General features: G+C 61.9%; 5 protein-coding genes across 7 annotated transcripts; 1 reads left to right on the forward strand and 4 right to left on the reverse strand.

Annotated features, from left to right (window-relative positions):
• Positions 1-79: 79 nt before the first annotated feature.
• Positions 80-3208, reverse strand: MAF1 (MAF1 homolog, negative regulator of RNA polymerase III). 3 transcript variants are annotated; one of them, XM_041768827.1, is made up of 8 exons: positions 2847-3208; positions 1966-2091; positions 1737-1865; positions 1496-1661; positions 1240-1361; positions 1038-1157; positions 730-841; positions 80-609 (listed from the first exon to the last, which is right to left on the reverse strand). In XM_041768827.1, the coding sequence occupies exons 2-7, from the start codon at positions 2046-2048 to the stop codon at positions 769-771; spliced, it is 693 nt and encodes a 230-aa protein (XP_041624761.1). In that variant the 5' UTR covers positions 2049-2091; positions 2847-3208; the 3' UTR covers positions 80-609; positions 730-768. The 3 variants fall into 3 exon arrangements, with proteins under 3 accessions (XP_041624761.1, XP_041624760.1, XP_041624759.1); XM_041768826.1 differs by having other exon boundaries at positions 730-870; XM_041768825.1 differs by having other exon boundaries at positions 730-921.
• Positions 3209-3454: 246 nt separating this feature from the next.
• SHARPIN (SHANK associated RH domain interactor) lies at positions 3455-7654 on the forward strand. Its single transcript, XM_041768814.1, has 9 exons — positions 3455-3885; positions 3970-4144; positions 6271-6402; positions 6477-6618; positions 6694-6784; positions 6864-7017; positions 7088-7206; positions 7294-7422; positions 7500-7654. Exons 1-9 carry the CDS (start codon positions 3709-3711, stop codon positions 7581-7583), a joined length of 1203 nt encoding a protein of 400 aa, XP_041624748.1. The 5' UTR covers positions 3455-3708; the 3' UTR covers positions 7584-7654.
• A 913-nt stretch (positions 7655-8567) lies between these two features.
• On the reverse strand, positions 8568-10899 carry LOC121498717 (cytochrome c1, heme protein, mitochondrial). The gene is made up of 7 exons (XM_041768823.1): positions 10747-10899; positions 10021-10217; positions 9809-9935; positions 9565-9722; positions 9319-9479; positions 8955-9055; positions 8568-8869 (listed from the first exon to the last, which is right to left on the reverse strand). Exons 1-7 carry the CDS (start codon positions 10873-10875, stop codon positions 8765-8767), a joined length of 978 nt encoding a protein of 325 aa, XP_041624757.1. The 5' UTR covers positions 10876-10899; the 3' UTR covers positions 8568-8764.
• Positions 10900-21195: 10296 nt separating this feature from the next.
• Positions 21196-24414, reverse strand: GPAA1 (glycosylphosphatidylinositol anchor attachment 1). The gene is made up of 12 exons (XM_041768756.1): positions 24217-24414; positions 23956-24135; positions 23759-23870; positions 23511-23658; positions 23333-23434; positions 23053-23249; positions 22782-22978; positions 22535-22688; positions 22275-22370; positions 21926-22116; positions 21676-21846; positions 21196-21535 (listed from the first exon to the last, which is right to left on the reverse strand). The coding sequence occupies exons 1-12, from the start codon at positions 24288-24290 to the stop codon at positions 21292-21294; spliced, it is 1866 nt and encodes a 621-aa protein (XP_041624690.1). The 5' UTR covers positions 24291-24414; the 3' UTR covers positions 21196-21291.
• A 799-nt stretch (positions 24415-25213) lies between these two features.
• Positions 25214-27310, reverse strand: EXOSC4 (exosome component 4). The gene is made up of 3 exons (XM_041768830.1): positions 26811-27310; positions 25727-25933; positions 25214-25613 (listed from the first exon to the last, which is right to left on the reverse strand). Exons 1-3 carry the CDS (start codon positions 26979-26981, stop codon positions 25254-25256), a joined length of 738 nt encoding a protein of 245 aa, XP_041624764.1. The 5' UTR covers positions 26982-27310; the 3' UTR covers positions 25214-25253.
• Between the last annotated feature and the right edge of the window lie 218 nt (positions 27311-27528).

Below are 27528 nucleotides of genomic sequence, written 5' to 3' on the forward strand. Positions count from 1 at the left end.
GCTAGGCTACCAGACGCCGGCAGGCCCCGCCTTCGACGCAGACCCCACCCCCAACACAGCACAGAGCCTAGGTCCCCACTAAGTCACAGAAATTTTTATTGGAAACAAACCAGCTGCAGCAAAGTGACACTCAGTGCACGCTGCCCAACGGGCGAGGTGGGGGAGGGGGTACAGGTGGGCGCCAGGGGCCGGACGAGCCCAGGGTGGTGACCACAGGGGCCTGCTGACTGGGTCTCAGGCCCTTAGGGCTGGAGTGTGCAGGCCCAGGCCCCGTCGGGCACAAAATATAAAAATAAACTCTGTAGTCCAGCTGTCCCTGCCTGTGTCAGTTCACTGGGAAAGGGCAGTGACTCTTCCCACCAGGCCCTGTGCCATCGTCCAACCACAGCAGGGGCAGCTGGAGCCTGTGGGGTAAGTAGACATCCGGAGGCGGGAGCCAAAGGGCTAGGTGGGCGTGGCCTCGGCGGTGCGGAGCCGAGGCAGGGCCAGGGGCTGGCCACCAGCTGGGGAGGCCCTGGGGCCCCTGGAGTGGGCAGTTCCAGGCACTGGTTGAAGCTGAATGAAGCTGGGGCCTCTGCTCCTGGTCCTCACATACAGATCACCGGGACCCTGGGTAGAAGGCGGCACACGGTGAGCTCAGAGGAGCCGACAGCCAGATCAGGCCAGGGGGTGCCCACTCTGCCCGTCCACGCGACTCCAGAGAGCCAGGCCACAGGAACCATCACACACCTGTCCTCCTCCATGGCGCTGGTCTCCTCGGGTCCGCCCTCACTGCCTCCACCTCCGCCGTCTTCCTCCTCCTCCTCCTCCTCCTCCCCCAGCAACATGTCCAGCTCGTTGCCTGCCTCCGAGGGAGTATAGGTGGATCCACTGGGGGAGGTGTGGGAACTGGTCTTAGGACTGCCTACCCCTGGCCTGTTGCTGACCCCAGGGAGGAGGTCCAGGGAGGACAAAATCAGGAATGGCGTGGGTACAGCGGGGGAAGTGGTGTGTGGGCCCCACAGGAGCTAAGGGAAAGGAGGCCGACAGGTGCTAACCTGATGGAGCGGCAGCTGAAGAAGACAATCCGCTTAAGCCGCTTGTTGTAGAAGAAGTAGTTGAAGGACCAGAGGCTGCCATCCTCCCCAAAGGGATCTGAGTCCAAGTCTGGGTTGTAACTGGGGGGCGTGAGGCAAGAGGCAGTATGAAGGCCCAAGTGCCGCACACACCCGGGGCCCACCTGCAGGGATGCCAGCCTACCTGTAGATGTCACACTCGGCCAGGCAGATCTCCTCGTCCACCGCGTTCCACAGCTGTGGCTTCAAGGCCTTGAAGTCCTCCCGCACCGCCGAAAACAGACTGCAGTTGACTGCGTTCACCACCTAGGGCGGTCACAGTCGGGGTGACTAGGCTGCAGGACAGGACGCGTCATCGGGGCAGAGCCAGGGGCCACTGAAGTAGGCAGGGCGGTAAGGACAGCTGGGGGCTGCGGGCCCACCCCTGACCCGGCCCTCACCCAGCTGAGGCTGGGTTCCCTGCTGAACTCGTGGCTTCGGGCTGTGCTGAAGTCGTAGTCAGGCCGGAAGGACTCGTTGAGTGTGGCGATCAAGTAGAAGAGGGTCTTGCGGCTGCACTTGTCGCTCAGCGGGCCTTCGTCCTCACCGCCCTGGCTCTTGCTCAGTCTGCGCGGAGAAGAGCATGAGCCCACGGGCGCTGCACCCCACGGTCCCCAGCGGGCAGACTCTGCCCCGGCTCACCTGCTGGGACTGAGGCCCGAGGTCTGGGGTGGAGACAGTGCCTCCAGCACGTGGGGCTGGCCCTCCTGGCAGAACTGCTTAAACATGTGCTTGTCGTCTCCTGCCATCTTACATGAGTAGCTCTCGATCCTGCAGGGGGCAGGGGGGACCATGGAGCCTGCCACCCATGGGGCTCAACGCAGGGCCACGGTGACCTGGGAGACGGGAGCCCTCGGAGGCCGGGCCTCACCTGCCGATGATGTGGGCATCGCCGGTCTCCACTGTCAGCTGTGAGTTGATGGCCTCGAAGCTGGAGTTCTCCAACAGCTTCATGTCCTTGGGAGGGGGGTCCTGTGCTCAGAGGGGCTAGTGCTGCCTGAGGACGGGAGGCCAGGCTATGAGGACCTGGGCCCTGGGGCTCAGCCTTTGGCCTCCCTGCTGGTAAGTGGAGCCATTAGCAACAAGCTGGGTCCCTCCCCTGCCGTCGCACGGGCAGGAGAGGCAGAGCAGATCCTGTTACCTGAGGGCGGCAAGCCGAAGCTCCAGCTCGGCCAGCCCCTGCTCCCCGCCCCGACACCCAGGGCGCCCTGGGGTCCCGCTCCTGCTAGGGTCCGGGGTTTCATCTCCCGGGACACGGCCGTCCCGCCGCAAGAGCATCACCCACGACGGGGAGTGGGGGGCGTCGCCGCGAGCCCGCCGGACCCCGGCAGTAGCCCAGGGGCCGACTCCGGCGCCCGGTGAGGACCCGCACACCGAGGCGGGGCCTGCGGTCGGTCACCTGGGCAGCGCTCTCCCCTGTCCTACGGGCTCCCCAGCGAGGCGCACAGGAAACCCACAGGCTCCTCCGTCCCTCTCCGCAAGTGCGCCGAGCTCCTCGGACGGCGCGGGACAGAGGCAGAGGCAGGCCGCAGGACCCCCGAAGGGCCCGGGGCCGGCCGCGGGGCGCTCCGGGGTCAGGCGGCCGCACCCGCCTCTCCGCCCGGGCCAAGGAAAGCCCCGAGCCCCCGCGGAGAACTACACGTCCCAGGAGGCCGCGCGCCCCGGGCCGCGCACGCGCGCCGGCGCCAAGTCCGCTGGGGGCTGGAGTTCTGGAGGCCTGGCCTGGGCGCCCGGCGCCGGGCGGACACCCACCTGCTGGCGCGGCGCTCGCGGGGGCCGGGCCGGGTCGGGCCGGCGGACGTCGGCGCGGGTAAGAGGGCGCTGTGGGCTCCGGGCAGCGCGGGCTCCTCAGGACCGGAGGGCGGCGGCGCGGCCTCCGTTCGGGCCGCACTGTATCCGGGGGAAGAGGCTCCGCGGCGACGTCCCGTTACTCCCGGCCCTGCCGGCCCTGCCGGGCTGCCACCGCGACATAGCCTCGCCCCTGCACGGCGACCGACTGCCGCGACCGACCTGCCCGCCGACCGCCACCCGAGGCCCGGACGAGCGCAGGAGCGGCCGAGCGACCTCTGCTTCCCCGGGCCGGACAACAACAAGCGTCCGCAAGGCCCGGCCCCCCGCCCCTGAGTGGCCCGCTCCGGCCGTCGGGACCTGGAGCTCGGAGCGCCATTGGGGGCGGCTGACGTCGCTCACTCCTCGCGCCCGCTCCGACTGGCTGCGCCGCCTGCCCGTCACGCTCCGGGCCGCGCGAGCCCGCCTCCTCCCCTGGCGCTCATTGGCTGCCGCCCCTCGCGCGTCCCGCCCCTGCTGTCGGCCCGCGCTCCCGCGAGTGGCTGGCGGCCCCCGGGGTGGGCCGGCGGGGCGGGGGGCGGGCCGGAAGGAGCCCGGGGACGGCGTCCCGCACCGGCCGGGCGCGGGGGGGCGGGCGCGGACCGTTGGACCCCGCCCCCGCCGCCGAGCCTCCGGGCCGTGTGGGTCCCGGCCCCAGCGGGACCGGGAGGCCGGCGCTCCGACGCTCTGGTGTGGGCCGGAACCCCAAGCGCGCGGCCCCAGTTTCCGGTCGGCCGAGGCGCTCGGAGCCCCGAGCCCACGGAAGCGCGGCCGGACCGGAGATGGGATGGCGCCGCCCTCGGGCCCGGGCCCGGCCGCCGTGCTGCTGGCGGTGCAGGCCACGGTGAGGCCGCTGGGCGCGGGCCCGGACGCCGAGGCGCAGCTGCGGAGGCTGCAGCTGAGCGCGGACCCCGAGCGGCCCGGGCGTCTCCGGCTGCAGCTGCTGGGCGCGGGCCCCGGGGCGGTGAGTGCGGGCGGCGGGGGCGCGGCGCGGCGGCGCGAGGACCGGCCCGGGGCGGCCTAAGTGGCCCGACTCTGCCTTCCGCAGGGCGGTTCGGAGTGGCCCTTGGAGTCCGTCTCCTACACGGTCCGAGGCCCCAGCCGGCATGAGCTGCAGCCTCCGCCCGGAGGGCCCGGCGCCCTGAGCCTGCACTTCCTCGACGCCCGGGACGCTCGGCGCTGGGCCGCCCTGGTCCGAGGGGCCGCCATGGAGGGACGCGATGGTCAGTGCGCGCGGCGAGGACGCGCCCGGGCCGGGGCTGAGCGCTGGAGCCTGCGCGGGGCGGCGGGCGGAAGCCGGGCTGCGGGAGGTCCGGGAGGTCCGGGAGCGGGAGGGCGACAGGTGCGCAGGGGCAGGGCAGGCGGGCCTGGGGCTGGGGCTGGGGCAGCGGGGGCGCCCGGGCGGGATCCGAGCTACCGACCCTGGCTGGCACCTGCTGGAGACGAGGCTTCTCCAGAGACGCTGCGGAGACGGAATTGGCAGGAGTTCGTGGCTAACGAGACGGAGGAGATAGTGGTTGAGGCAAAGCTGGAGGGAGAAGTACTGTGGAGCACCCAGAGCCTGCGTGCAAGGGCACGGGGCACCCGGCTAGCCAGGAGGATCGGGCTGCACCCGCGCCCGGAAGGGTAAAGGCTGGTGGGAAAGGTCACCCAGCGCACTAGGGGAGCAAAGCAAGAGAGCAGGGACAGGCGGACATGCAGGGAGCAGAGGACAAGGCCACGAAGGTGTCAGAAGAGTCGCCAGAGAGTAAGAAGGAAACCGTATGCGGTGGTGGAAGAGAGGCCCAGAGTGCGGCCTGTAGTCAGCGCCTGCTCTGGACTGAGCACTTCACGCCTCGCGGGTGTGGCGTGATCAAACCTCAGATCCTAGAAGGCAGGCAGACACGTAAGACAGTAAACACGCACTGCAGGGAGCATAGCGTAGCGGACAGACTTGTGGAATCGCCGTGTTGTACGCTTGGAACTACCGTGACCTTGTGTGTCGGCCCAAAAATACTTATTAGGTGAAAAGTATGTATTATTTTTTAAAGACTTTACTTATTAGAGAGACAGCGCATGCACACACAGCAGGGGGCAGAGGGAGAGGGAGAAGCAGGCTCCCCGCTGAGCAGAGAGTCGCTGCCCGCCCGCAGGGCTCATCCCAGGACCCAGGGGTCACGACCTGAGCTGAAGGTAGACGCTTAGCTGGAGCCACCCAGGCACCCGTATTTATTTAAGTTATCCCTACACCCAGCATGGGGCTTGAACTCACAACGCCAAGATCAAGTCACGTGGCCCACCAGCAAAACCAGCCCAACCAGCCAGGTGCCTCTCAACTAAGTAGGTTGGGGGGCTCCTGGGCAGCTCAGTCGGCTGAGCGCCTGACGCTTGATTTCAGCTCAGATCACGATCTCAGGGTTCACGAGAAGGAGCCCAAGTCAGGCTCTGCGCCCAGTAGGGAGTCTGCTTGAGATTCTCTCTCCCACCCACTCTTCACCTCCTCCCCTAAAAAATGTGTACATATATATGTGTATATATATATATTTGTATATATATATATAATTGAAACAAAAATAAGATCTTTTCAGATGGTGGAGGAGATTAGAGCGCTGGAAGGGGTTTGCAATTTTAAGTAGGATGGCAGGGAAGGCTTCATTAAGGTGAAACTTGAAGATCCTGGTGGACCCTTCACCCATGTGGCCGGGAAGCAGCAGGTCCGAAAGCCCCCAGGCATGAGTGTGCGTGTGATCCCGGGGCTCAGCCAAGTCAGGGCCAGGTCAGGCCGGGTCGGGGCAGACAGCTGCAAGTACTGAGGGCTGAGGCTGTCACAGGAGCTGCGTCAGCAGTGGGTGGGCTGGGCCTCACGTGGGAGGTAAGCCGGGCAGACAGCGGCACCGCCAGGTCGCCTGCAGGGGCCCAGGAGGGTTTGTGTGGAGCGGGAGCACCCAAGGTGTCCTGGGCCGACGTACCGACGGTAGAGCCAGTAGGGAGGATGGAGGTCCCTGAAGGCAGCAGGGGGAGACCACCCTAACTGCGGGGCTCCGGGTGCCAAGGGAGCATCCCTGGCAGGCTCATGGGGCCAGTCGAGGCGAGAAGTGGCCAAGCTCCGGTGGAAGGGCCTGGCGGGGCTAGACAGGAGCAAGGTGGAGCCCAAGGAAAAGCCAGGTGCAGCTGCAGCTCCGAGGGGTTGGCAGGGACGTTTTAGGGGTTTGCAGGGGCCAAGGTTGGGGGAGGTCTGGCTCAACGTGTGGTCCAGGGCCCTGGCGTGGGCTTAGGTAAGCAGGGAGGGCACGTGTCCTGGAAACCGACACTAGACGTCAGGTCTTCTGATCTCAGGAGACCCCCGCCCACTCCACATCTTCCCTCCTAGGCAGCCTGCCCCAAGCCCTGGGCCCAGACACATGCCCTGTGTCCCCACCCAGCCCCCCCGAAGTGCCCACACTCCAGACCCCACAACCCAAGGTGGATCTTTGCTGGAGCCCCGGAGACTCTCTGGAGAAAGGTAAAGGCAGCTGGCAGAGGGGGTTGGAAGCAGCCGGGTGCGTTCAGCCCTGATGGGCCTCTCTCCCCCCACAGAGGAGCTGGTGGGGCGCCTGGCCCGGGCCATCGAGGACGGGGATGAGAAGGGGGCAGCCCAGGCAGCAGCCCTGCTGGCCCAGCATCACGTGGCCCTCAGCGTCCGGCTCCGGGAGGCCTGCTTCCCTCCTGGCCCCATCAGGTGAGGCCTGCTGCACTCTGACGTCCCAGCCTTCCGGGGCGCTCAGCCTTCCCCCTGACTTGTATTCTGGCCCAGGCTACAGGTCACAGTTGAAGATGCTGCGTCCTCTGCCCACGTGTCCCTGCAAGTTCACCCCCACTGCACCATCGCGACCCTCCAGGAGCAGGTAAGCATGGGGGCCGGGGAGCCCTGCTGGGGGCCGGGGGCTCTGGTGACACTGCCTGGCCTCGATGCTCTGGCCCCAGGTGTTCTCGGAGTTTGGCTTCCCGCCAGCTGTGCAGCGCTGGGTCATCGGGCGGTGCCTGTGTGTGCCCGAGCGCAGCCTTGCTTCCTATGGGGTCCGGCGGGATGGGGATCCTGCTTTCCTCTATCTGCTCTCAGCCCCCGGAGAGGCCTCAGGTTAGTGCCTGACGTGGAGGGAGGAGGAGGGGGAGCTGACACGCGCTGAGCCCCACCTCGTCTACTGCAGGACGCAGCCCTCTGGGCCCCCAGAAGACAGATGGGGAACTAAGTCGCCTGTTTCCTCAGTCACTGGGGTTGCCCAGAGCGCCTCAGCCGGCCAACGCCAGCCTCCCCAGCCCCCTTCAGGTGGGTGATGGACTGGGTAGGGTGGGCCTGGGACTCGCTAGGCACCCGAAGGATAGAGAAGCAGCCCCTGTCTCCCCGCCTCCCCAGCCTGGCTGGTCCTGCCCTTCCTGCACGTTCATCAATGCCCCCGGCCGACCCGGCTGTGAGATGTGCAGCACCCAGAAGCCCTGCAGTTGGGACCCCCTTCCTGCAGCCTCCACCCACCAGCCGCCAAAGGTACCAAGGGCAGAGCAGGGGAAGGGGTGACAGGGTGGTAAAGCCAGCAGGATGACCCATCTTGCCCTCACCCGTAGGTCTCGAAGAGAGAGGATGGCCCGATCCCTCCGGGCCCGAGGTCCCTGGAGCCTGTCCTGAAACTCTCAGGCGACCTTTGCTGACTGCTCACCAGCATGAGGCCAGGGTTGTGGAGGGCTGCGATCTGGAGTCATTAAAGACACTTCTGAGCCAACTGAGTGCCCCCATCTCTGCGCCCGTCAGCAGACCGAGCGGCTGGGAAGATGGAGAGCAGGGCACAACCCCACAGCGATGAAATGTGGCGGAGGTGGGGCCTGGTCCTCAGCTGGGGGGCAACCCAGTCAGGCCCTGGTGGCTCCAATATGTGGGACTCCAAACCCCAGGGCTCCTAGAAGCATGGGGCTGAGGCCTCTTCCCAGACCCAAGGGCACACAGAGTGCCCATCCCGCTCGGGCCGCTGACCGTTCCTCCTCCTGCCCACCCAGAAGCTGCCTAGCAGGTGCTCTGCTTTCTCCTCCTGGCTCTCACCCTTCCCAGACTCCGGCCACCATCTGTGCGCTGTTCAAGCCAGGATGCTCCTTACACTCCCCTCCTGGGGGACAAGAACTCCGAAGCTGGGAGCCCTGAGCCACGGCCGTGTGCTGCCACCCCGTAACCCCTGCACCCTGCCCCTTCTGGCTGTCCAGGCAGGACGCCGGGGGCACGTTCAGGGCAGCCTCTTCCTCAGCTCGGCTGCAGGCTCTTCCCGTTCCCCAGCAGCCCTGCTTTAGGCCAGGCCTCTCCCCCCATGAAATGCTGCCAAGGGCTCCTTGCTGCCTTCGGGATGAAAGCCAAGTGGTTCAACCTGCTGACAGATGGCTGCTTACCCGACCAGGCCCCTGGGCCGCAGCTGGCCAAGCCAGGCCCTCTGTGGCTGTGACCGGGTACCTACACCTCGTCGGGTGCCGCGGCCCTCTCTAACAGCGGTTCTCCGGCCCACAACTGGTACTGGACTCAGTACCCAGTCAGCAGGCAACATGCTGGCTGGACGACACGGCGTGAACATTCCGGGAGCTCGAGAGCAAGGGTCTCAGTCCCAGAGGCCCCTGCAGACTTGTGCTCCCATCACACAAGAGCTCAAACGTGTGTGTTGAGAAACTTAATTTATTTCCATGATGCGGGGGCTGAAGGGTCTGAACCAGAACCTGGCCTCCTGCCCCGTTCCCTCTTAACCAAAGAAAGAGGGACTTGGCCAAGAGGGCCAGCTGAGGCCTGAACAGGTCCAGGGCGGCTCCTCGGCTCCAGGGCCCCCTCAGGCAAGACAGTAAGCAGCCATGGGGCAGGGTCACTTTGGTGGCCGATACGCCAGCTTCCGGCTCTTGAGGACAGACCACTTATGCCGCTTCATGGCGTAGATCAGGGGAAATAGCAAGCCCATCATCATCAACATCTGGGGACGAGGCAAGCTTAGAGGAAGGAAGCAGAAAGGACCCAAGCCCAGCCCCCAGCCCCTCTCCCAAGCCCAACCCTTTCACCTTGAGCCCCATGCGTTTCCGATGGTCGTGCTCTGGCTCAGATGCCCAGCGCAGGAAGGTACACACGTCCTTGGCTACCTGGGACATGGTAGCTGGGGTGCCTGCGCCAAAGGTAAGTGGTAAGGGCTGCTCTTGGGGGTCCCTATGCAACCTGGGGTAGCCCTGGAGCATCCCCCTCTATAGTCAGACGGCCTCCTGACCAAGGCTGTACAAGCAATGGGACCCCCCTGCCCGGGCTAGACAGGACCGCGGATGCTAACCCGGCTCAGACACACCCAGCCTGAGCCAAGGAGAGTGCAGGGGAAGCGTCCCAGCAGGGGTAAGAGGGCCCAGGTTGTTGGTCCCCAGAGTGGGGGCGTCTCACCGTCGTCAAACTCCAGGACTTCATCGTAGATGGGAGGCGCCATGCCAATAGCCTGGCCGGGGAAGTAGGGGTTGAAGTAGAGGCCTTCTCGCAGTGACACGCCGGTGGGTGGCTCACAGTAGCCGGTTAGCAGGGAGAAGACGTAGTCCTCACCACCGTGCCTGGGACCGGATCGAGTCTCCTGAGCCCTGGCTCACACGGAGCTTCCCCCCGCTCCCCTCCGCACCCTGCAGGCAGCCCGCCTACCTAGCTCGAGTGATGTAGCTGAGGTCAGGGGGCAGTGCTCCGTTGTTGGCTGCTCGGGCGGCCTCAGGGTTGGGGTATGGTTTGGGGAAGTAGTCGGAGAGCTTCCCTGGCCGCATGAACATCTCCCCATCCTCATTGGGGCCGTCCTGAACCTCCACCTGCCGCGAAGAGCCCCATCACGACCCTGCCGCCCAGCACAGCGGGCGCCCCAATCCCTAGGTCCTCCTCCCCCCAGGCCCCGCACCTCCTCAGCCAGCGCCTTGGCTTCATCTTCGGTGTAGCAGACCCCCACCAGGTGGCGGTAGGCCACATAGTCCATGCTGTGGCAGGAGGAGCACACCTGCTTATATACCTGGAAGCCCCTCCGGATGCTAAAGACAGGCACAGGATTAGGGGCGCCACGGATTCCACCCCGCCCAGTGCCCCAGACCCTGCCCCAGCCAGCCAGCAGCGCACCTGGTGTGGTCCAGGGAAGACAGGAGGCCGCGGTGGGACCACGGGTAGCTGGGGGGGTGCAGCTCCAGGTCGCTGGCACTCACGGCGGAATGCAGAGCCACGGCGAGCCCCGCGCCCCCCGCCGCCAGCACGCCCAACGCCGACAGCATCACTTTGCGGCCCCGAGACGGGCCGGCCTTGGACGACAGGGGCACTGCCTGCAAGAGCCCGGCTCAGCGCCTGCCAGGGCCCCACCGGCCCCACCGGCGCGGCGTCCCGCGCCCGCCTCGCCCACCGCCCCCGTCCGGCGCGGGCCACGTCCGCGGGGCGCCCTGCCCGCCCCGTCCTGCCCGGGGGAGCGGCTGCACGGGAGGCGGTACGGGCGGGCCAAGGTCACGAGCAGCCGCCCGAGGTCGGGCTGAGGTCGCGCCGGGACGCGGGCCGGGTCTGCGAGGCCGGGGCGGGGCGGGTCTGGGCGCGCCCCCCGGGTCACCCCCCGCCCCGAGCCCGCAGCGAGCGCGCCCGCCGCCCCCGCGCTCCGCACAGGGCGCCTCTGCTGCTCGGGGGCCTCGCGCCGGCCCTGCTCCCGGGCGCGCCAGGTGGGCAGGGCGCGGGGCTCCGGCGGGGGCAGCGGCGCCAGGTGGCCGGGGCCGCCCGCTCGCCGCCCGGCCCGCGCCCGGAGCCTCCCCGCCGTGACCTTCAGGGCTGCAGGGCCTCCCGGCGCCCGGGGTCGCGCCCAGCGCTCACCTGAGGCGTCCGCAGCGGGAGCTGGCCGAGCCGCGCGCCGCACAGCAGGCCCCGGGCCCCCGCGCCCGGCAGCCCCGCGCCCCGCGGGCCCAGCACCGCCCCGCGAAGCGAAGCCGCCGCCGCCGCCATCTTGGCCGTCTCCGGCGCGCCGCGGCTCCCGTCGGCCCCTGCGGCGGCCCCGAGCGCAGGCGTCGCGAGAGCCGGGGAGGGGGCGGGGCTCCGCCTGGCCGTGCTCCCGGGCGGCGTGGAAACCGGAAGCAGGGCGGGGCCCGCGGGCGTCTATCGTGGTGGGGACGGCGCGGGCGGCGGGGGTCTCGGGCCCGGGGCGTCTGCGGGGCCGCGCGCTCTCGTGCGCAGTATTTCCAGGCCTGGCGCGGTGGCCGTCGGGGGGAGCGGTGCGGAAGGCGGGGGCCCCGGACCCCGGACCCCGGACCCCCGGCGCGCGGCCGCACGGGCTGCTCGCCCTCATCCGTTGGGCCAGGGTTAGCAGCCGCACGGTGTTCCCCAGACACAGCTGCGGGAGCCGGCGCGCTGACGGCCGGGCCGACGGAGGACCACGGGCCTCGGAGGCTCTGCGCCCCACCCCACCCCCGTAGGAGCCCGGAGGCATTGCGGTCCGCCTTTTCAGAAGTCTGTAAATGATCACAGGATTGCAGCACCCCAGCGTGTGGGTTGCTTTTTTCTTTTTTTTTTTTAAGATTTTATTTATTGATTGATGAGAGACAGAGACACAGGCCGAGGGAGAAGCAGGCTCCACGAGCCCGACGCGGGACTCGATCTCCAGACCCTGGGGTCACGCCCTGAGCTGAAGGCAGACGCTCAACCACTGAGCCGCCCGGCGGTGTTTATTTAAGAAAAACAAGTCAATCTCGGTAAGAACAGTGAGTTCTGAGGCGTTTTGACCGTTTCTGGCTAAAGCTGCTGGACAGCCCACATTCCTGGTACTGAAGACAGCAGGACACCTTCTGTGCAAATAATTGCCGCGACTTAACTTGTCTGAGACCTCTCCTGCCGCCGCCGCTTAATGGGCCTAGTAGCCTGTGCGCTCCGGAGGCTGTTTGTTGAAGACAATTACAGGCAAGTGTTGTGATTTCAAAGTGGCCTGAGGCCACAGGTAACAGCTGCAGCTGCTGGTAGAGTAACCTGCAGGCTTAAAGGGAAGAGCTGGAATACGGCCTCCACAGGGATGTCAAGAGCCCTACATATTTCTGAAATATAAAAGGTCACAAACAGGGCAGCCCGGGTGGCTCAGCGGTTTAGCGCTGCCATCGGCTCAGGGCATGGACCTGGAGACCCGGGATCAAGTCCCACATCACGCTTCCTGCAGGGAGCCTGCTTCTCCCTCTGCCTGTGTCTCTGCCGCTCTCTTTCCTCTGTGTATTCTCATGAATAAATAAATAAAATCTTTTTTAAAAAGTCACCGACATAAATAGGGTGTGCACATAATCATCAAAGACTTGAGTGCTTACCCTTGGCTGACCTTGAGCCTCTCTGCATGATGAAGTGAAGCCTGAGACGGTTGCAAGGGCAGGCCTCAGGTGCACAGAGCTATTTGGGAAAGACTGGCAAGTTTACTGATCATAGGCATTAAAGGAAATCTCTGTCCCGCCGTGAGCTGACCGTTGAGCTGACTTCAGCGGCTACACAGGACAAATATCACGGACTAGATAGCATCAGGTCAGAAAAATCACTACACAATACAACTGCCACAAACAGCAACGATGAAACTTAGAATCTGATTTTCAGAATCACCACTTTTTTTTTTAAGGTTTTTATTTATTTACTCAAGAGAGACACAGAGAGGCAGAGACACAGGCAGACTCTATCCCAGGACCCCAGGGTCACGCCCTGAGCTGAAGGCAGGTGCTAAACCGCTGAGCCACCCGGGATCCCTCACCACATTATTTTAAATGTTTATTTTTCGACAACAAAAAAAGTATGAGACACTGTGAGAGCAGGCCAGGTGCCTCACGGAAGCAGGAGCCTGTCAGGCCGTGATGCGCGGTTAACACTACAGCGACGAGACCCCGCCAGGTCCAGCCGCAGCTCACACCACAGGCCCGATAACCGGCGGAGGCGGAGGCCAGCAGGGTCCCGAGACTGATTAAACCCCTTTAGAAAGGGGAGGAGGCGTGCAGCCAGCCGGCCAACTCTTCAGACACGACCCCTCTGCACCTGTCCCCGGCTGCGCCCAGCTCACCCCGACAGGACTGGGATCCTTCCCTGCTTCCCCGTGAGCTGACCCGGACCTCCCCCGGGCCTCGTCTCCCCCGCCGCCCACAGCCCCACTTGAGGCTTGGGTCGCCAGTGTCCTGTCCCTTCTGTCACCTGGCTTGTCGGGTGGCTCGCCTTGTGCCGTGTTCTGCGTGCCGTGTGAGAAGCCAAGGTGATCACGTGGTGAAACGTCCTTGTGTTTGGAACCCTGAACCTGCCTTCTAACTATATTGACCTTGCTTTATGATTGAAGGGAGCTGCACTGTGGAAAGCCACAAGTCTGTGCTCCTTCACAGCCTGCTCGGGACACGGGTTCTACTACATATTTGAATAGTTAGAAGAAAGAATTAGTAAACTTGAAGGTAGGTCACTTGAGATTGTCCAGACTGAGGAACAGGAAAAAAAATGACCTGTGGAACACCATTAAACATACCAGTCTATGCATAATTCTCAGGAGCAGAAAAGAGAAGAGAAAGGTGAAGAATATTTGAAAAAATAATGCCTGAAAATTTCCTAGCTTTGATGAAAAGCATGAATCTACACATCCATGAAACTCAATGATGCCAAGTAAGATAAACTAAGAAAGATCCACACCTAGACCCATCATAAATTGTTGAAAGCCAAAGAAAAAGACTCTTGAAAGCAGCAAGGGGGAGTGACTCATCCCATATAAGTGATCCCTAATAAAATTACATATTTCACATCAGAAACCATGGAAGTCAAAAGGCAGTGGGATGACCTTTTCCAAGTGCTGCAAGAATAACCCTACCAACCCACAATTCTATATAGGGGAAAACTGTCCCTCAAAAACAAAGAAGAAAAAAAAAAAAAAAACAAAGGAGAAATTAACACATCCTCATAAATAAACCGGAAGAGCTTGTTACAAGAACTCTGCCCTCCAAAAAAATAGTAAGTGGGGCCCTCGGGCTGAAATAAAAAGACCTTAAATAGTAACTCAAATCCACATGAAGGAATAACACCAGCAAAAAAAAAAAAAAAAAGCAGCAATAAAGGTCACTACATAGGTAAATATAAAAAAATATGAGGGGCACCTGGGTGGCTCAGCAGTTGAGCGTCTATCTTTGGCTCAGAGCATGATTCCGAGGTCCTGGGATCTAGTTCCTCATGGGGCTCCCTGCAGGGAGTCTGCTTCTCCCTCTGCCTGTGTCTCTCAGGAATAAATAAATCTTAAAAAAAAGAAAAAGAAGAATCTATGGTCACCAGAAGCCTCCACCTAAATGTGTTAGCAGCTTTGTGTACAACTGCCCCAAACTGGAAACAACCCCACTATCTTTGAGCAGGTGAATACACGGGGTCCCTCCACACCTCAGGAGACAGCACACTTGAGCTGCCATTGTCGGGGGAGTGTGGGCCCTCTACCCCCGAGAAGCCGGTCCCCAAAGGCTGCATGTATATGGTTCCATTTGTAGGACATTCTCGACAAGAGGACACCGTCATGATGGAGACCGGGGCGTGGGGTGTGCGTGCAGGACAGGCCCTCCCTGTGGTGCAGCAGGGCTGCGTCAGGTGCTGGTGCTGGTTACAAGAGTCCGTGTATGTGATAACCTTTCAAAAACTATACTCCCCCTTCCCCAACAGCAAGGATGCCTGGGCGACTCCACGATTGAGTGTCTGCCTTTGGCTCAGGGCGTGACCCCGGGGTCCCGGGATCAAGGCCCACATCAGGCTCCCCACAGGGAACCTGCTTCTCCCTCTGCCTGTGTCTCTGTCTGTCTCTCTCATGAATAAATCTTTAAAAAATATATGAATGCATTTTTGTGTTTAAGATTATTTATTAGCATGAACAGAGAGAGAGGGAGAGGGAGAAGCAGGCCTGAAGGCAGACACTTATCTGAGCCACCCAGGCATCCTGAATGCATTTCTGTTGATAACTTTTTTCCTATCTAATCAAAACACCTGCATAAAGTGATAACTATAAGCCTATGTGGAGAGGCACAGGATGCATAAAGATGGAATTTGACAATAACATACAGAAGGAGGGAATGGCTATAGCAACATCTTTTACTACTACTGAAATTAGTGGTTTAAAAATGTTTTTTTTTTTCTTTAAATTCAATTAACATATAGTGTATTGTTAGTGTCAGAGATAGAGTTCAGTGACTTATTTTTTAATATTAGAGAGCAAGTTGGGGGAAGGGCAGAGGGAGAGGGAATCCCAAGCAGGCTCAGTGTGGAGCCTGGCATGGGGCTGTATCCCATGACCCTGAAATGTCCCAAGCTGAAACCAAGAGTTGGATGCTTAACCAACTGAGACACCCAGGTAGCCCTAATGATTGATTGATAAGATTTTATTTTTAAGTAATCTCTACACCCAATATGGGGCTCAAACTCAAAACCCTCAAGAGTCCATGCTCCACCAACTGATCCAGCCAGGTGTCTCAGGATTAATTTACTGTTTAACCTAAATCAGGTTATCCATGAAGATAATTGTAATCCCAAGGCAACCACTAAGAAAATTACTCAAAAGGATATAAAGAAATAAGATGGTACATTGGGAAAGATCTACCTAATACAAATGTAGGCAATAATGAAGAAATTGAGGAACAGAAAAAGATATACAGTGCATATAACAGGGGCACCTGGGTAGCTTGGTTGGAAATCCTGTGACTCTTGATCTTGGGGTTGTGAACTCAAGCCCCACATTGGGTGTAGAGATTACTACAAATTAAATTTAAACAGAAGAAAAGCATATAACAAGATAGCAAATATAAATTATATCAGTTACATTAAATATAAGTGGATTGGCTCGGCTGGCTGGCTCCGTTGGTGGAATATGCCATTCTTGATCTTGGGGCTGCAAGTTCAAGCCCCACTTTGGGTGTAGAGCTTGTGTAAAAATCTTAAAAAAAAAAAAAAAAAGTAAATGGATTAAACTGTCCAATTAAAAAGCACAAACTGACATAATGTATTTTATTTTTAGAAATATTTTATTTATTTATTCATGGAGACAGAGAGAGAGAGAGAGAGAGAGGCAGAGACACAGGCAGAGGGAGAAGCAGGCTCCATGCAGGGAGCCCGACGCGGGACTCGATACCCGAACTCCAGGATCATGCCCTGGGCTGAAGGCAGCGCTAAACCACTGAGCCACCCGGGCTGCCCGGCATAATGTATTTTAAAAATCCAACTACATGGTGTCTATAAGAAACAAACTTTGGATTTGGATTCAAAGAGACAAATAGGTAGAACGTAAAAATGTGGAAAAAGCTATACCATACTGGGGCACCCTGGAGGCTCAGTGGGTTAAGTGTCTGCCTTCAGCTCAGGTCATGACCCTGGGGTCCTGGGATTGAGTCCCACGTTGGGCTCTTTGCTTGGCGGGGAGCCTGCTTCTCCCTCTGCCTCTGCCTGCCACTCCCTTGTCAGTGTGCTGACTCACACGGTTAAATAAGTAAATAAAATGTTAAAAAAAAAAAAAAAAAAAGATATACCATGCCAACAGCAATGAGAAGAGCTGGATTGGCTTTACTTTTTTTTTTTTAATTTTTTTATTTGTGATAGGCACACAGTGAGAGAGAGAGGCAGAGACATAGGCAGAGGGAGAAGCAGGCTCCATGCACTGGGAGCCCGACGTGGGATTCGATCCCGGGTCTCCAGGATCACGCCCTGGGCCAAAGGCAGGCGCCAAACTGCTGCGCCACCCAGGGATCCCTGGATTGGCTTTACTAATATCAAACAGCATAGACCTTAAAATAAAAATTGATACGAGTTAAAGAAGGACATTTTATAATGAAAAAACAGAACTAGGGGCTCCTGGGGGGCTCAGGTGGTTAAGCGTCTGCCTGCGGCCCAGGTCATGAGCTCAGCAGCCTAGGATCGAGCCCCACGTAGACCTCCCTGCTCAGCGCAGTGTCTCCCTCTCCCCTCACCCCTCCCCATGATTCCATATGTGTGCGCTCTCTCTCTCCCTCAAGTAAATCTTTAAGGAAATGAAAACGACCAATCCATCAAGATGACAGAACGCAAGCTCAGCGAGGAAACCCCAGACTTGAACGTTGCTGTAGGGCAGTCACGCTTCACGGACGCCAGTGAAACTGCGCCCAGCAGTGGACGAGCACGTTCTTCTCGAGTACACGTGGAACACTTCAGGATAGACCATGTGCTAGAAAATAAAACAAGGGCCGCCCAGGGGGCTCAGCAGTTTAGTGCCACCTTCAGCTCCAGGTGTGATCCTGGAGACCGGGGATAGAGTCCCACGTCAGGCCCCTGCATGGAGCCTGCTTCTCCCTCCTCCTGTGTCTCTGCCTCTCTCTCTCTATGTCTATCATAAATAATAAATAAATATTTTTTTAAAAAAAGAAAATCTAAAAAGAAAAAAGAAAACAAGTTTCAATACTTTTAAAAATAGTAAGATCATACAAAGTACATTTTTTGACCACAACAAAATAAAATTAAAAATCAGTAACAAGGGCAGCCCGGGTGGCTCAGCGGTTTAGCGCCACCTTCAGCCCAGGGCCTGATCCTGGGGTCCCAGGATCAGTCCCACATCCAGCTCCCTGCATGGAGACTGCTTCTCTCTCTGCCTATCTCTGCCTCTCTCTCCCTTTCTCTCTCTCTCTCTGCGCATCTCTCATGGGTCAATAAATAAAATCTTAAAAAAAAAAAAAAAAGATTCTTTTGGTATATACCCAAGAGAAAATGTGTTCACGAGAAAACTTGTTCATCGGATCCCTGGGTGGTGCAGCAGTTTGGCGCCTGCCTTTGGCCCAGGGTGCGATCCTGGAGACCTGGGATCGAATCCCACATCGGGCTCCCGGTGCATGGAGCCTGCTTTTCCCTCTGCCTGTGTCTCTGCCTCTCTCTCTCTCTGTGACTATCATAAATAAATTTTAAAAAATTAAAAAAAAAGAAAAGAAAACTTGTTCATGAACGTTGATAGCTGCGTTGCCATAATAGCCAAAAAGAGGACACAACCCCCATGTCCATCCGACAAACAGATAAATGGAATGGGGCATGTCCACACAACGGAAGGTTGCTTGGCCATGCAGTGTTGTGACACACGCCACATGGATGAACTCTGAAAGCATTAGGCTAAGCGGAAGAAGCCAGACCCAAAAGACCACGTCTGTATGAGGCCATTCCTATGAAATCCATTCATGAGGCAAATCTGGAGTTAGAGAGATTAACGGCGTCAGGAGCTGGAAGGGGACACGGAGTCGGTACAGGTTGCTTTTGGGAGCAATGAAAATGTTCTGAAGGACACACACAGGCCTTGGAGACCAAGGCAAGGAGCCTGGTTGTACCTGGAGTGATGGGCATCCCTGAAAAGAGGCCAGGCTGACGCCGGGTCCAGGGTTGGCTGAGCGTGCTAGGGAGAAGGTGTTAAGGTTGGGATACTGTGACTCACAGGTAACACTGGGGCCTCAGAAGAGGGGCCTGGGAGGAGATAGGACCTGAGCGTGGGCTTGCAGGAGCAGTTTCGGGGTAACAGTGTCTGGAGCAGCACCCCCCACGCTGCCTCTGTGGAAACCTCAGGTAGAGTGGGGCGACTAGGCGAATGGTGTGAGAAGAGCACAGAAGTCTGGGACACCCGGGGGAGGCGCTCGAGGTGCCCCAAGGCCAAGTAGGGCATCTGCAGAGGGCCTGGTGGTGGGGAGGCTGCGGGGCGCTCTGGATGGGTGGAGGGTGGCCTGCCTGGCCAGCAGCCTCGACCTCACCCTCCTGTGCTCACCCCACACCACCGGCCATGGGCAACCGTCCAGGCCCCTGTGGACGCGGTCAGGTCTGCCCCTGGAGCCTCCTCCTGGACCTCCAGGAGGCCTCCTTCCTTTTTTTTCTTTAAACAAATACAGAAAAACACTCTACAGCGCGTCTGACCTTGGGCTGGAGAGGTGGCAGGAAATAAGACGGCGTCCCTGGCTCGGTGCCGCCCTCCTGGGGCGTGGGAAGCGAGCAGGAGAGGAGTGTGTTGGAACCGACTGTCAGCACCGGGCTGGCTGCTTCAAGCCCGTGCGGGCGCCCGAGGCCTCCCGTGAGCCGGGCTCAGCAGCGGTCCCTCTGCACCGGCTGGATGGTCTGGTGGCAGGAAACCCCAGGTACGGCGCTCACGTAGCCCAGTCCAGCAAGCCAGGGCTGCGTGATGCCTTTGGCTGGTCCTCCCTCCGTCAGCGACACAGGCTCCCCGGCCCATTGACTTCACGTTCCAGCGTCGCCCGCACGTTCCCGCGGGCAGGAGGAAGGCTGGGCTCGAGGGCAGTCTCTCTGGGGGAGGTCTTGCCGGGTGTTCGCCCTGGAGGCTTCGGCTGGTCGCGCTGGCCACGGCATCGTCACAGGCCACAGCCTGAGTTAGAGAGAAGAGCGGGGCCCTGTGGTAGGACGACGGTCCTGGGGACTAGCGAAGACCCTGCCACACCAGCAGGGCACAGCACTTACGACGCGCGCTCAGCCCCTGGACACCTGACATTCGTCTTCACGGCCTGACGGTTGTTTTTTTCCCAGTAGGCTCCACACCCAGAGGGCACCCAGCGCAGGGCTTGTCCTCACAGCCTGAGGTGAAGACCCGAGCCGGGATCAAGCCACTTAGCTGACTGGGCCACCCAGGTGCCCGACATCTCCCAGTACTGCGGCCCAGGCGGTGAAGCGTCTGCCTTCGGCTCAGGCCACGGTCCCGGGCCCTGGGATCGAGCCCGGCGTCAGGTCCCGGCTCAGGGGAGAGCCTGCTTGCCCCTCCCTCCCCTGCTCGTGTTCTCTGGCTTTATCTGTCAAATAAATAAAACATTTTTATTTTTTTTTTATTTTTATTTTTTAATTTTTATTTATTTATGATAGAGAAAGAGAGAGAGAGAGGCAGAGACACAGGCAGAGGGAGAAGCAGGCTCCATGCACCGGGAGCCCAACGTGGGATTCGATCCCGGGTCTCCAGGACCGTGCCCTGGGCCAAAGGCAGGCGCCAAACTGTTGCGCCACCCAGGGATCCCAATAAAGCATTTTTAAAAAGATGTTTGTACTAGTGACGTTACTGAAAATCACAACAGAAATCACGCTTCCCCGACAATTCAACTTTGTCGTTCCCACGGTTTCAAGCCTTCTGCACGGAGGGGAGGAGCTCTGCGCGGGTAAGCTCAGGACACGGACGTGGCCTTTTCGTTTTTGTCTCCGCGGTCTGTTCAACGACTTAACAGATCTTCATGATTTGTGCTTTAAGTGACCAAGTGCAGTCAGAAGTGGCTGACGGAGGCCACGGCTGGCCCAGGCCCGGAAGGGGGTCTGTATGGGATGCCAGCCGGCACACGCAGCAGATCTCTGTGCGCCTTGGAAGACAGAAGACGGCGGGGAAGGGGCGCCTGACCTGGCTGGGAGGCCCTGGGGCTGCGGGGGCTGCGGGGGGCTGCCCAGCCGCAGAGCAGTCCGCTCAGCGGTAAAGGGCCTGGAGGTTCCAGCTGGGTCTGGGGAGCAGGCCGGCCAGCGCCAGGCTGCTGCTCACGGGGGTGGGGGGTGTCTCCAGCACCCCTGCCACGATGCTGCTCACGTTTGGATCACCAAGGAACCGGCAGGCTGGGGGTTGAGCTTCCTCGGGCGGCTTCCCGGGCCACAGCGTCCTGGGTGTGTGGGCACTGCCTCGGCGCGGAGGCCTGCGGGAGGCTGACTGGCCTGCTGCCCCATCCGGCGCTGGGCGGCGCTGGGCGGCGCTGGGCTCCCATGAGCGGACCGGGCCCTGGCATCGCCCAAGAGCTAGTTTGCTTTTCTCTTCCCTCCAGGAAGGACACTAACCTCCCAGTTCCTAGCAGGGGTCCCAGCCCGTGGCCTGTGGGCTCCTACGTGCTGGGCGGGCTCTCGCTGGTCTAGGCTGGTTCAGCTCTGAGGAAGCTGGGCTGGGTGCGCCTCCATCCCCACAGCGCAGGCCTTCTCTGCAGGGCTCCGGCTCCAGCCCCTTTGCCCCTTCACCTCCAGTGCTGAACACAGCAGTGTGGTCCCTGGGTGCCTCAGACCCCGTCAGGCCGCTGCACTTCCCCAGCACCCTGCCTCCCACCGTGACGCTCGTGGGGCTGCCCAGGGCAGGTCTGTGTGTGCGGTTTCCAGACCCCGAACCCAGTGTCCAGCCAAGGCTCTCCTCCGAGGCCAATGTGGCTGGGCCCGCACTGCTGCCAGCAGCAAGTGGACCAGGGCAGTGCCCTCCAGGAAGGAGGACGTGGGAAGGCCAGGCCTAAGGCAGAGCTTCTCAACCCCCCGGGCTGGAGCCCCCCACGGACACCAGACAGTTGGCCAACAGCCCAAATGGCAACTGAAACAAAACTCCTGTTTATTTCCCAAAGAGACAACATGGGGGTGCTTGGGGAGCTCCACCCAGAGTCTACACTGCAGAGCAGCCACGCATCACTTCCAGAAGAGCACATTCCAGAAAAGCAGCCAGCAGGGGTAGAGGCCCAGAGCCAACAGTGGAAAGAGCATGGCGCCATAGGTATGGTGTTCCAGCACGCCCTGGGCCACTGCCGCCAGGAACAGCTGCCAGCCCTCGGCCAGCGACAGCGGCGCCTCCTGCAGCTCTCGCCAAAGGAACAGGCTGCCCAGGAGCGTGGCTGCGGGGCTCGTCAGCACCAACAGGGTAGCATAGAGTGGCCTGGGTGGAGAGGCGGGGTCAGGCGGGGCCCCGAGATGGGGGCACCGGGCAAGGGCAGAGTCTGCGGTCAGGAGCAAGGCCCTGGGGCTGCGGGGGGCACCTCCTGTAGGGCAGTGTGATGGGGGCTGAGCAGCACGTACCGGGGCCCACAGGGCTTGGTGAGCGCCGCAGCGGGCACCATGGTAACAGCCAGCAGGAAGCCCAGTGAGAAGTTGGTGAGGGCGATGCAGGCCAACTGTAGTGCCAGGTAGATAATGGCCACTAGCTTCAGCGCCATCCAGCCTCTGTCTGGGGCCCGTGCACTCACCACCCTGCGAGGGAGGGGCTCAGAGGTGCTGCCTATGTGTCCAGCCCCCACCCCACCCCCCCCCCTGCAGCCGAGCTCCTCACCGCTGGGTGCTGTGTGGAAGAGCCAGGCCAGCTGCATAGATGGCCAGCAGGGTCAGCACCACGGCCTCGGCCTCAGCCACGGGGAAGTGCTGGGTGGCCACGTGTTGGCCCAGCACTGGCAGAATGTAGAGGGCCAGGCCCATGGCTTGTGAGATCAGCAAAGGCGCCACAAGCGAGGCCAGCCCCACGCTCTGCAAGGGCACACGGACACGGGGGGATAGGCCCTGGGGCTGGTGGAGCCCCAAGGATCCTCGCCACCACCCCACAATCAACACCGAATCGTGGCAGTAATATAATCGCCCGGAGGCCTGGAAGCCCACCCCCACGGCAAGAGAAGAGGGATCATCACCTGTGCTGGCTGGGTGGGAGGACTAGGTCCAGGGCCCCCCCCAGCCTCCTCGGGGCCCACTCCCGCCTCGTGCAACTGCATCCACAGCTCCAGAGCATGGTCTAGTCAAGGACGTTGACGACACCTGTGATGGAATCTGCCCTGGCAGGGGACCCAGGACTCACTCCCACTCCCCCGCTTCAAGGATGGAGGCTTCCCCCAGCCCGGAGCGCAGAGGACCTGATGGCTGGCCACAAACAGACAGTGGGTTCAGAGGATATCTTGAGACCAAGGACTAAGAGCAAGAAGCCGACAGCAGGCATGTAGAGGCCGATGGACACGAAGCGGGAAAGTGCAGGCAGCAGGTAGAAGAAGAAGGACTGGTGCAGGCGCTCCAGGAGGTGGTTGAGTTTGCGGAACACGCCCTCCAGGGCCCTGCGGGTGCGGCAGCATCATGGCCAGCCAGGCCCCCTAGTCTCGCCCCTCCGCCGCCCCCAGGCACAGAGGGGGGCACCAGCAGCCACTTACTTGCCCACTGCCACCAAGTCATACTTGTACTGTCGGAAGCTGTTGATGCCGCGAATGGTCAGGGCCTCCACGCGGTAGCGCAGGAACAGGCCGTGAGGGCCGTGGGGGCGGCCAGAGGCCTGCTGCAGAACCATGAGCAGGAGCGTCTGCAGGCCCTGCAGTGGCCCGTCTACTGACGTCCAGTCCTGGGGCTGCAGCTGGAGGGTTTGCGCACAGGGTCAGAGGAGCCTGCGGCAGGCCCCACGCTGCCCGGGCAGGCAACCCTCCTTACCTTGCCCTGCAGGGTACACAGCAGCCCCCCTTTCTGACAGAAAGTCTGGAAGAGGTTGAGCAGATCGAGGTTGGGCAGCTGCCCATTGAGCCCCTCCACGGCCACGTCCAGGCTAGTGACTACATCAGTGCTCAGCTCCAGAGCCACAGCCGCCTGGATTGCCCCAGCCCGGCCCTGCAGAGGGGAGGACTGCATGCCTGTAGGAGCAGGGGAATGAGCTCCTCTGGGGGGCTGGTGAGGGCAGTGACTGAGACAGGGCGGGCAGGGCAGGAGTACCCACCGGTGACGTTGACGTCGTGGTAGGCCTCAAGCCAGGCCTCCGTGCCCAGAAGGTCTTGCTCTGTCACCAGGAAAATGATGTCTTTGGCCCAGTAAATCTGCCCTGGAGGCCAGAAGCCAGGTCAGCAGGGGGGGAGCAGTGACCCCCACCCTGCCCAGGCGCAGTCGCCGAGGCTCACCCCGAAAGTGGGCAGCAAGTGCCAGCAGCAGCCCCACAGCCTGGCTGTTGGTGGCGTCGGAGCCACAGGGCACGGTGAGCACCAGGGACTCGGTGCTGGCGGCGCGCGGGGCCCGCAGGATGCCGTACACGTTGGTGCCCGACACCATCTGTGGGCAGATGGGGGGGTCGGCTCCACCCTGCCCCGACGACCCCGCCCCCCCGGAGGCCCCGGGCGCGTCCCCGTCCCCGCCCCCGTCCCCGCGATACATAGCGCTCGTGGGCCTCGTCGGGGAAGGGCAGCTTCCGGGAGAAGCTCTGCGTGTACACCTCCAGCCCCACGGACCGCATGGCGCGCTCCAGCCAGGCCGCCGGCAGAGCCCTGCGGGGCGGGCGCGCGTCAGCCGAGCTCCAGGCCGAGCAGCCCCCGCGCCCGGCCCCGCCGCCCCGACCCCGCCGCCGCTCACCCCGCCTTCCTGCGGTGCGCCGCGAAGTCGCGGGCCCAGCCCCGGGCGCGCTCCCCGCCCGCGAACTGCTCCTCCACCATGGTGGAGCCCATGGCGTTCTCCGACATGTAGGTGCGCTGCGTCAGCGGCGGGAAGGCCAGCGCCAGGAACCAGGCGACGCCCGCCGCGTAGCTCAGCGCGCTGCAGGGGGCACCGGGCATCAGCGGGGCCGCCCCGCCCCCCCCGCCCCCCGCCCGGGCCCGCCGCCCCGCCCGCGCTCACCACAGCGGCGCGTTCAGCCGCAGCACCAGGCGGGCGAGGGCGCGCCGGCGCACCGGGTCCGACAGGAGGCCCATGGCGGGCGCCGGCGGCTCCGGGGACCCGGGGACTCCGGGCCGCGGTCGCCGCCCACTCCAGCCGCCGACCCCGCGCAGCGCTCCGGTCCCGCCGAGGCGGCGCGCCTCCCGCACTTCCGGTCCCGAAGGCCCTCGCGCCGCCGCGCATGCCCGGCGCGGGGGCGGGGCCCGGCGCGGGGGCGGGGCCGCCGGACCGCCTGTGGACCGCGAGGCAAGCTCCCACTTGCAGAATCAGAGACGGGAGGGCTGGGGCCGGCGGGAGGACCGGGGAGCACGGACACCGGGGCCCGGCAGGCTCATTTCTACGGAGGTCAGACCGGCAGTGAGCGCACAAGGGAGCTCAGCGGGAGCCCAGCGCCGAGGGCACCGGGTCAGATGACCACAGGGAGGAGGGTGCACAGGCTACTCTCGGCCAGAACGGGTCTCAAGACCTGGGGTATGTGGACTAGAAAGTGGGGAATCCTATTCAGATCAGGAGGTGCCCGGGTGAGGGCGCAGGCCGGCACCACAGATGTGTCAAGACTCCCCACCCCAGGGGAGAACATTTGTTGTGCTTTCGGAGCCTAAGGCTAGGGAGGCCCAAAGGGCTCCCAGGGTGGAGGGGGCCATGCAGTCCAAGCCATAGTCCAGAGGATGTGGGCTGTGGATGTGCTGGCCAGAGAACTGCCTCCAGTCTCACAGCTTGGCTCATTATGCCAGGCCCTGCCTCACTGCTCAGCTGCCTGAACCTTTCCTGGCACAATGGCTGTTCATCCGCAGACAGGCTCCCCAACCTTCCTCTTCAGGGTTTGGGTCTTGAAGCTGGAGAAGGTATGTATTTCATGTGCAGGGGATGGGTACGGTTCCTAGTCACCTCCCAGAGCAAGCACCAGGTCAGGATCTGAGGGTGTGCAAGTGCTGTGCGGAAATTAAAGTACAGCAGATTGTGTGTGGGTTTTATTCTGGGCATGGGGGGCCAGATGGTCAGTCCCCCAGCAAAATAGAGGCCTCGCGTACATGCTGCCGAACCACACGGTCCAGCACGGTGTGCACATCACGGGCAGCCCGGGCAGCCGCCTCTAGCACCTGCTCCAGGTGGTCCTCATGTAGCCGAGCATCCATTTCAAGCAGTGCAATCTGGCCTGAGGCCGGCAGCAAGGCCAGGGCCAGCTGGGGGCCACCTGCTGCCTCTTCCACGTGGCTGAGGTCCGCCAGGGCTGTGTTGTCCACAAAGCCAGCTGAGCAGGCACACACAAAGTCCCGCATGGGTATTCCCGCATCCAGCACTGCCAGCGTGGCTGCATTCACACAAGCTGCGTAGGTCCCGCCATCTGCCTGCAGCACCTGCAAAAACCGCCCAGTGGCATCGGTCCATTAGGCTCTTGTCCCCTGACTCCCATCCTTGCTTCCCCTTCCTTCCCCCTCCCTTCCTGGGTTGATGGCTGCTGCTTGCTCACCTGTACATATATATCTATCTGGGAACGTGGGTGCAGCTGTGTAAGGATGGCTGCCTCAAATGTCTGACGTAGGTGCAGGCCCATCTCACAAGACTTACGGTCCCCATGCGGTCGTCGCTTGCGTTCGCCTGTGCTGAAAGTCGCAGAGCTATACTGACAGTTCACCAGGGCCCTGTCTGGCAGGGCTCGAGCTCGGGAGCCCCGGATCTGGGGGAGGAAGGACACATGAGTCAGGCTCACCCCTCAGCAGCTAACACTACACCTTCCCATCACCCTCCCTCTACTTCCGGCATCTCCATAAGCAAGCAGGAGGACCTCCATCGGAGGGCCAGTTGGCCAGTCTCCAAGTCATCATGTCTGATGTTACTTAACAGGCCTCCTTGTTTCCATCCCTGCCTCGGCCCCTGCTAACCCATTCTCCATCCGTGGCCAGAGCAGGTGTGTTCACAAATATCCAGGCTCGGGATGCCTGCGTGGCTCAGCAGTTGAGCGGCTGCCTTTGGCTCAGGGTGTGACCCCGGGGTCCTGCAGGGAGCCTGCTTCTCCTTCTGTCTGTGTCTCTGCTTCTCTCTCTCTCACAATCGTGAATAAATAAATAAAATCTTAAAAAAAAAATCCCGGTTGATGTCATCTCCTGTACACTTTCGCTGCGTCAATGTCCTGCCGCCTCCTAAAGCTTCCCCATCACCCGTGAAATCCTGAGTCGTGCCCCTGGCCTACAGCGCGGCGGGTTCCTGCCTCCCTAGAGCCCCCCGACCTCGTTCCGAGTTGCTCCCCATCTCCGCCGCTGCGAACGCGCCCCGCTCCGCGCCCCGGCCACTTCCCCGCTCCGGCGTGGACGCCAGGCAGTAGCAGCAGGTGGGTTTAGCCACAGTCCCTCGGCTCACGGAGTTGACGCTCCGCTCCCGAGAAGTCGAACGCGGAGCCCACGGGCTTCGGAAAGGCAGGGGAGGGGCTGCCCAGGAGAGCAAGGCGGTCGGGGACGCGTCGCCGGGAGGACGAGGTCAGGCGCCCCAGCGCGGGGGAACCCAAGCCCCGCGCGCCCCGCCCGCCCCGCCCGCCCCGCCCGCGCGCGCCCACTCGCCTCGTGCGGCCCGTAGACCACCGCCAGCGCCTTGGTGTTGCCTTGCTCGATGTAGGCCGAGCCGTCGGCCTGCGCGAACACGCCCATCCGCGCCTGGATCTTGCGCAGCTCCCCGGCGCGCCGTCCGTCCACCCGGTAGCCCTGGTCCGACAGGAGCTCCAGGCCCGCCATGCCGCCGGCGGCCGGCCGCGCTTGCGACTCCCGCGAAACTACACTTCCCGGCGGCTCCGACCCCACTTCCGGCTTCCTGGGGCCTACGGCTTCCGGCGGTCCGACCCCCACTTCCGGCCCGAGGAACTACGGTTCCCCCGGGGGCAGGCGGCGCCCGCGGCCGTTTGGGGAACTGTCCCACGGCTGCCCGAGGCGGAGACCGGAAGCGGGGAGACTCGCCGGCCGCGCCCCCTCGGGCTCGTCGCAGGGCGGTCCTGACGCCCCCGGGCCTCCCGGGGTCACGCCGCACGCGCCTGCGTCCCGCCCCGCCGCCCGCGCCCCCTGCAGCCCGCTCGGCGCCCCGCGCGCCCCGCCCCTCCCCCCGCCCCTCCCCGCCCCCTCCAGAGCTCCCGTCTGCTCTTCTCCGCTCCCACTAACCGCAGACGGATCGGGAGCACACGCGGTTGTGCAGCGCGTCGCACTGGGAACGCCGGTTATTTTAATGAGAGCAGTTTATACACTTTTATGGTTTTCACTCAAAAAAGACCTTGAGAAAAAAAAAAAAAAA

This window comes from Vulpes lagopus, chromosome 9, assembly GCF_018345385.1.
Source record: "Vulpes lagopus strain Blue_001 chromosome 9, ASM1834538v1, whole genome shotgun sequence".
NCBI classification, from domain to species: domain Eukaryota; kingdom Metazoa; phylum Chordata; class Mammalia; order Carnivora; family Canidae; genus Vulpes; species Vulpes lagopus.

Bases quoted from the DNA above. Each gene is read 5' to 3' on its own strand.
- MAF1 (XM_041768825.1), bottom strand. From the start codon at position 2,048: ATGAAGCTGTTGGAGAACTCCAGCTTCGAGGCCATCAACTCACAGCTG. The intron at 1,158-1,239 runs GTAGGCTGGCAT...CACGCCCCCCAG, and splicing joins GCCGAGTGTGACATCTACAG to TTACAACCCAGACTTGGACT. The intron at 922-1,037 runs GTTAGCACCTGT...CCCTGGGGTCAG, and splicing joins TTCAGCTGCCGCTCCATCAG to CAACAGGCCAGGGGTAGGCA.
- SHARPIN (XM_041768814.1), top strand. From the start codon at position 3,709: ATGGCGCCGCCCTCGGGCCCGGGCCCGGCCGCCGTGCTGCTGGCGGTG. The intron at 6,619-6,693 runs GTGAGGCCTGCT...ATTCTGGCCCAG, and splicing joins TTCCCTCCTGGCCCCATCAG to GCTACAGGTCACAGTTGAAG. The intron at 7,207-7,293 runs GTGGGTGATGGA...CCGCCTCCCCAG, and splicing joins GCCTCCCCAGCCCCCTTCAG to CCTGGCTGGTCCTGCCCTTC.
- LOC121498717 (XM_041768823.1), bottom strand. From the start codon at position 10,875: ATGGCGGCGGCGGCGGCTTCGCTTCGCGGGGCGGTGCTGGGCCCGCGG. The intron at 9,723-9,808 runs GTGCGGGGCCTG...TCTTCGCGGCAG, and splicing joins CCAAGGCGCTGGCTGAGGAG to GTGGAGGTTCAGGACGGCCC. The intron at 8,870-8,954 runs GTGAAAGGGTTG...CCTCGTCCCCAG, and splicing joins GGAAACGCATGGGGCTCAAG to ATGTTGATGATGATGGGCTT.
- GPAA1 (XM_041768756.1), bottom strand. From the start codon at position 24,290: ATGGGCCTCCTGTCGGACCCGGTGCGCCGGCGCGCCCTCGCCCGCCTG. The intron at 23,871-23,955 runs GTGAGCGGCGGC...CCCGCCCCGCAG, and splicing joins GCGCACCGCAGGAAGGCGGG to GGCTCTGCCGGCGGCCTGGC. The intron at 22,689-22,781 runs GTAAGTGGCTGC...CCGCACCCGCAG, and splicing joins GACTTGGTGGCAGTGGGCAA to GGCCCTGGAGGGCGTGTTCC.
- EXOSC4 (XM_041768830.1), bottom strand. From the start codon at position 26,981: ATGGCGGGCCTGGAGCTCCTGTCGGACCAGGGCTACCGGGTGGACGGA. The intron at 25,934-26,810 runs GCGAGTGGGCGC...TTCCTCCCCCAG, and splicing joins TGGTCTACGGGCCGCACGAG to ATCCGGGGCTCCCGAGCTCG. The intron at 25,614-25,726 runs GTGAGCAAGCAG...CGGTTTTTGCAG, and splicing joins AGATAGATATATATGTACAG to GTGCTGCAGGCAGATGGCGG.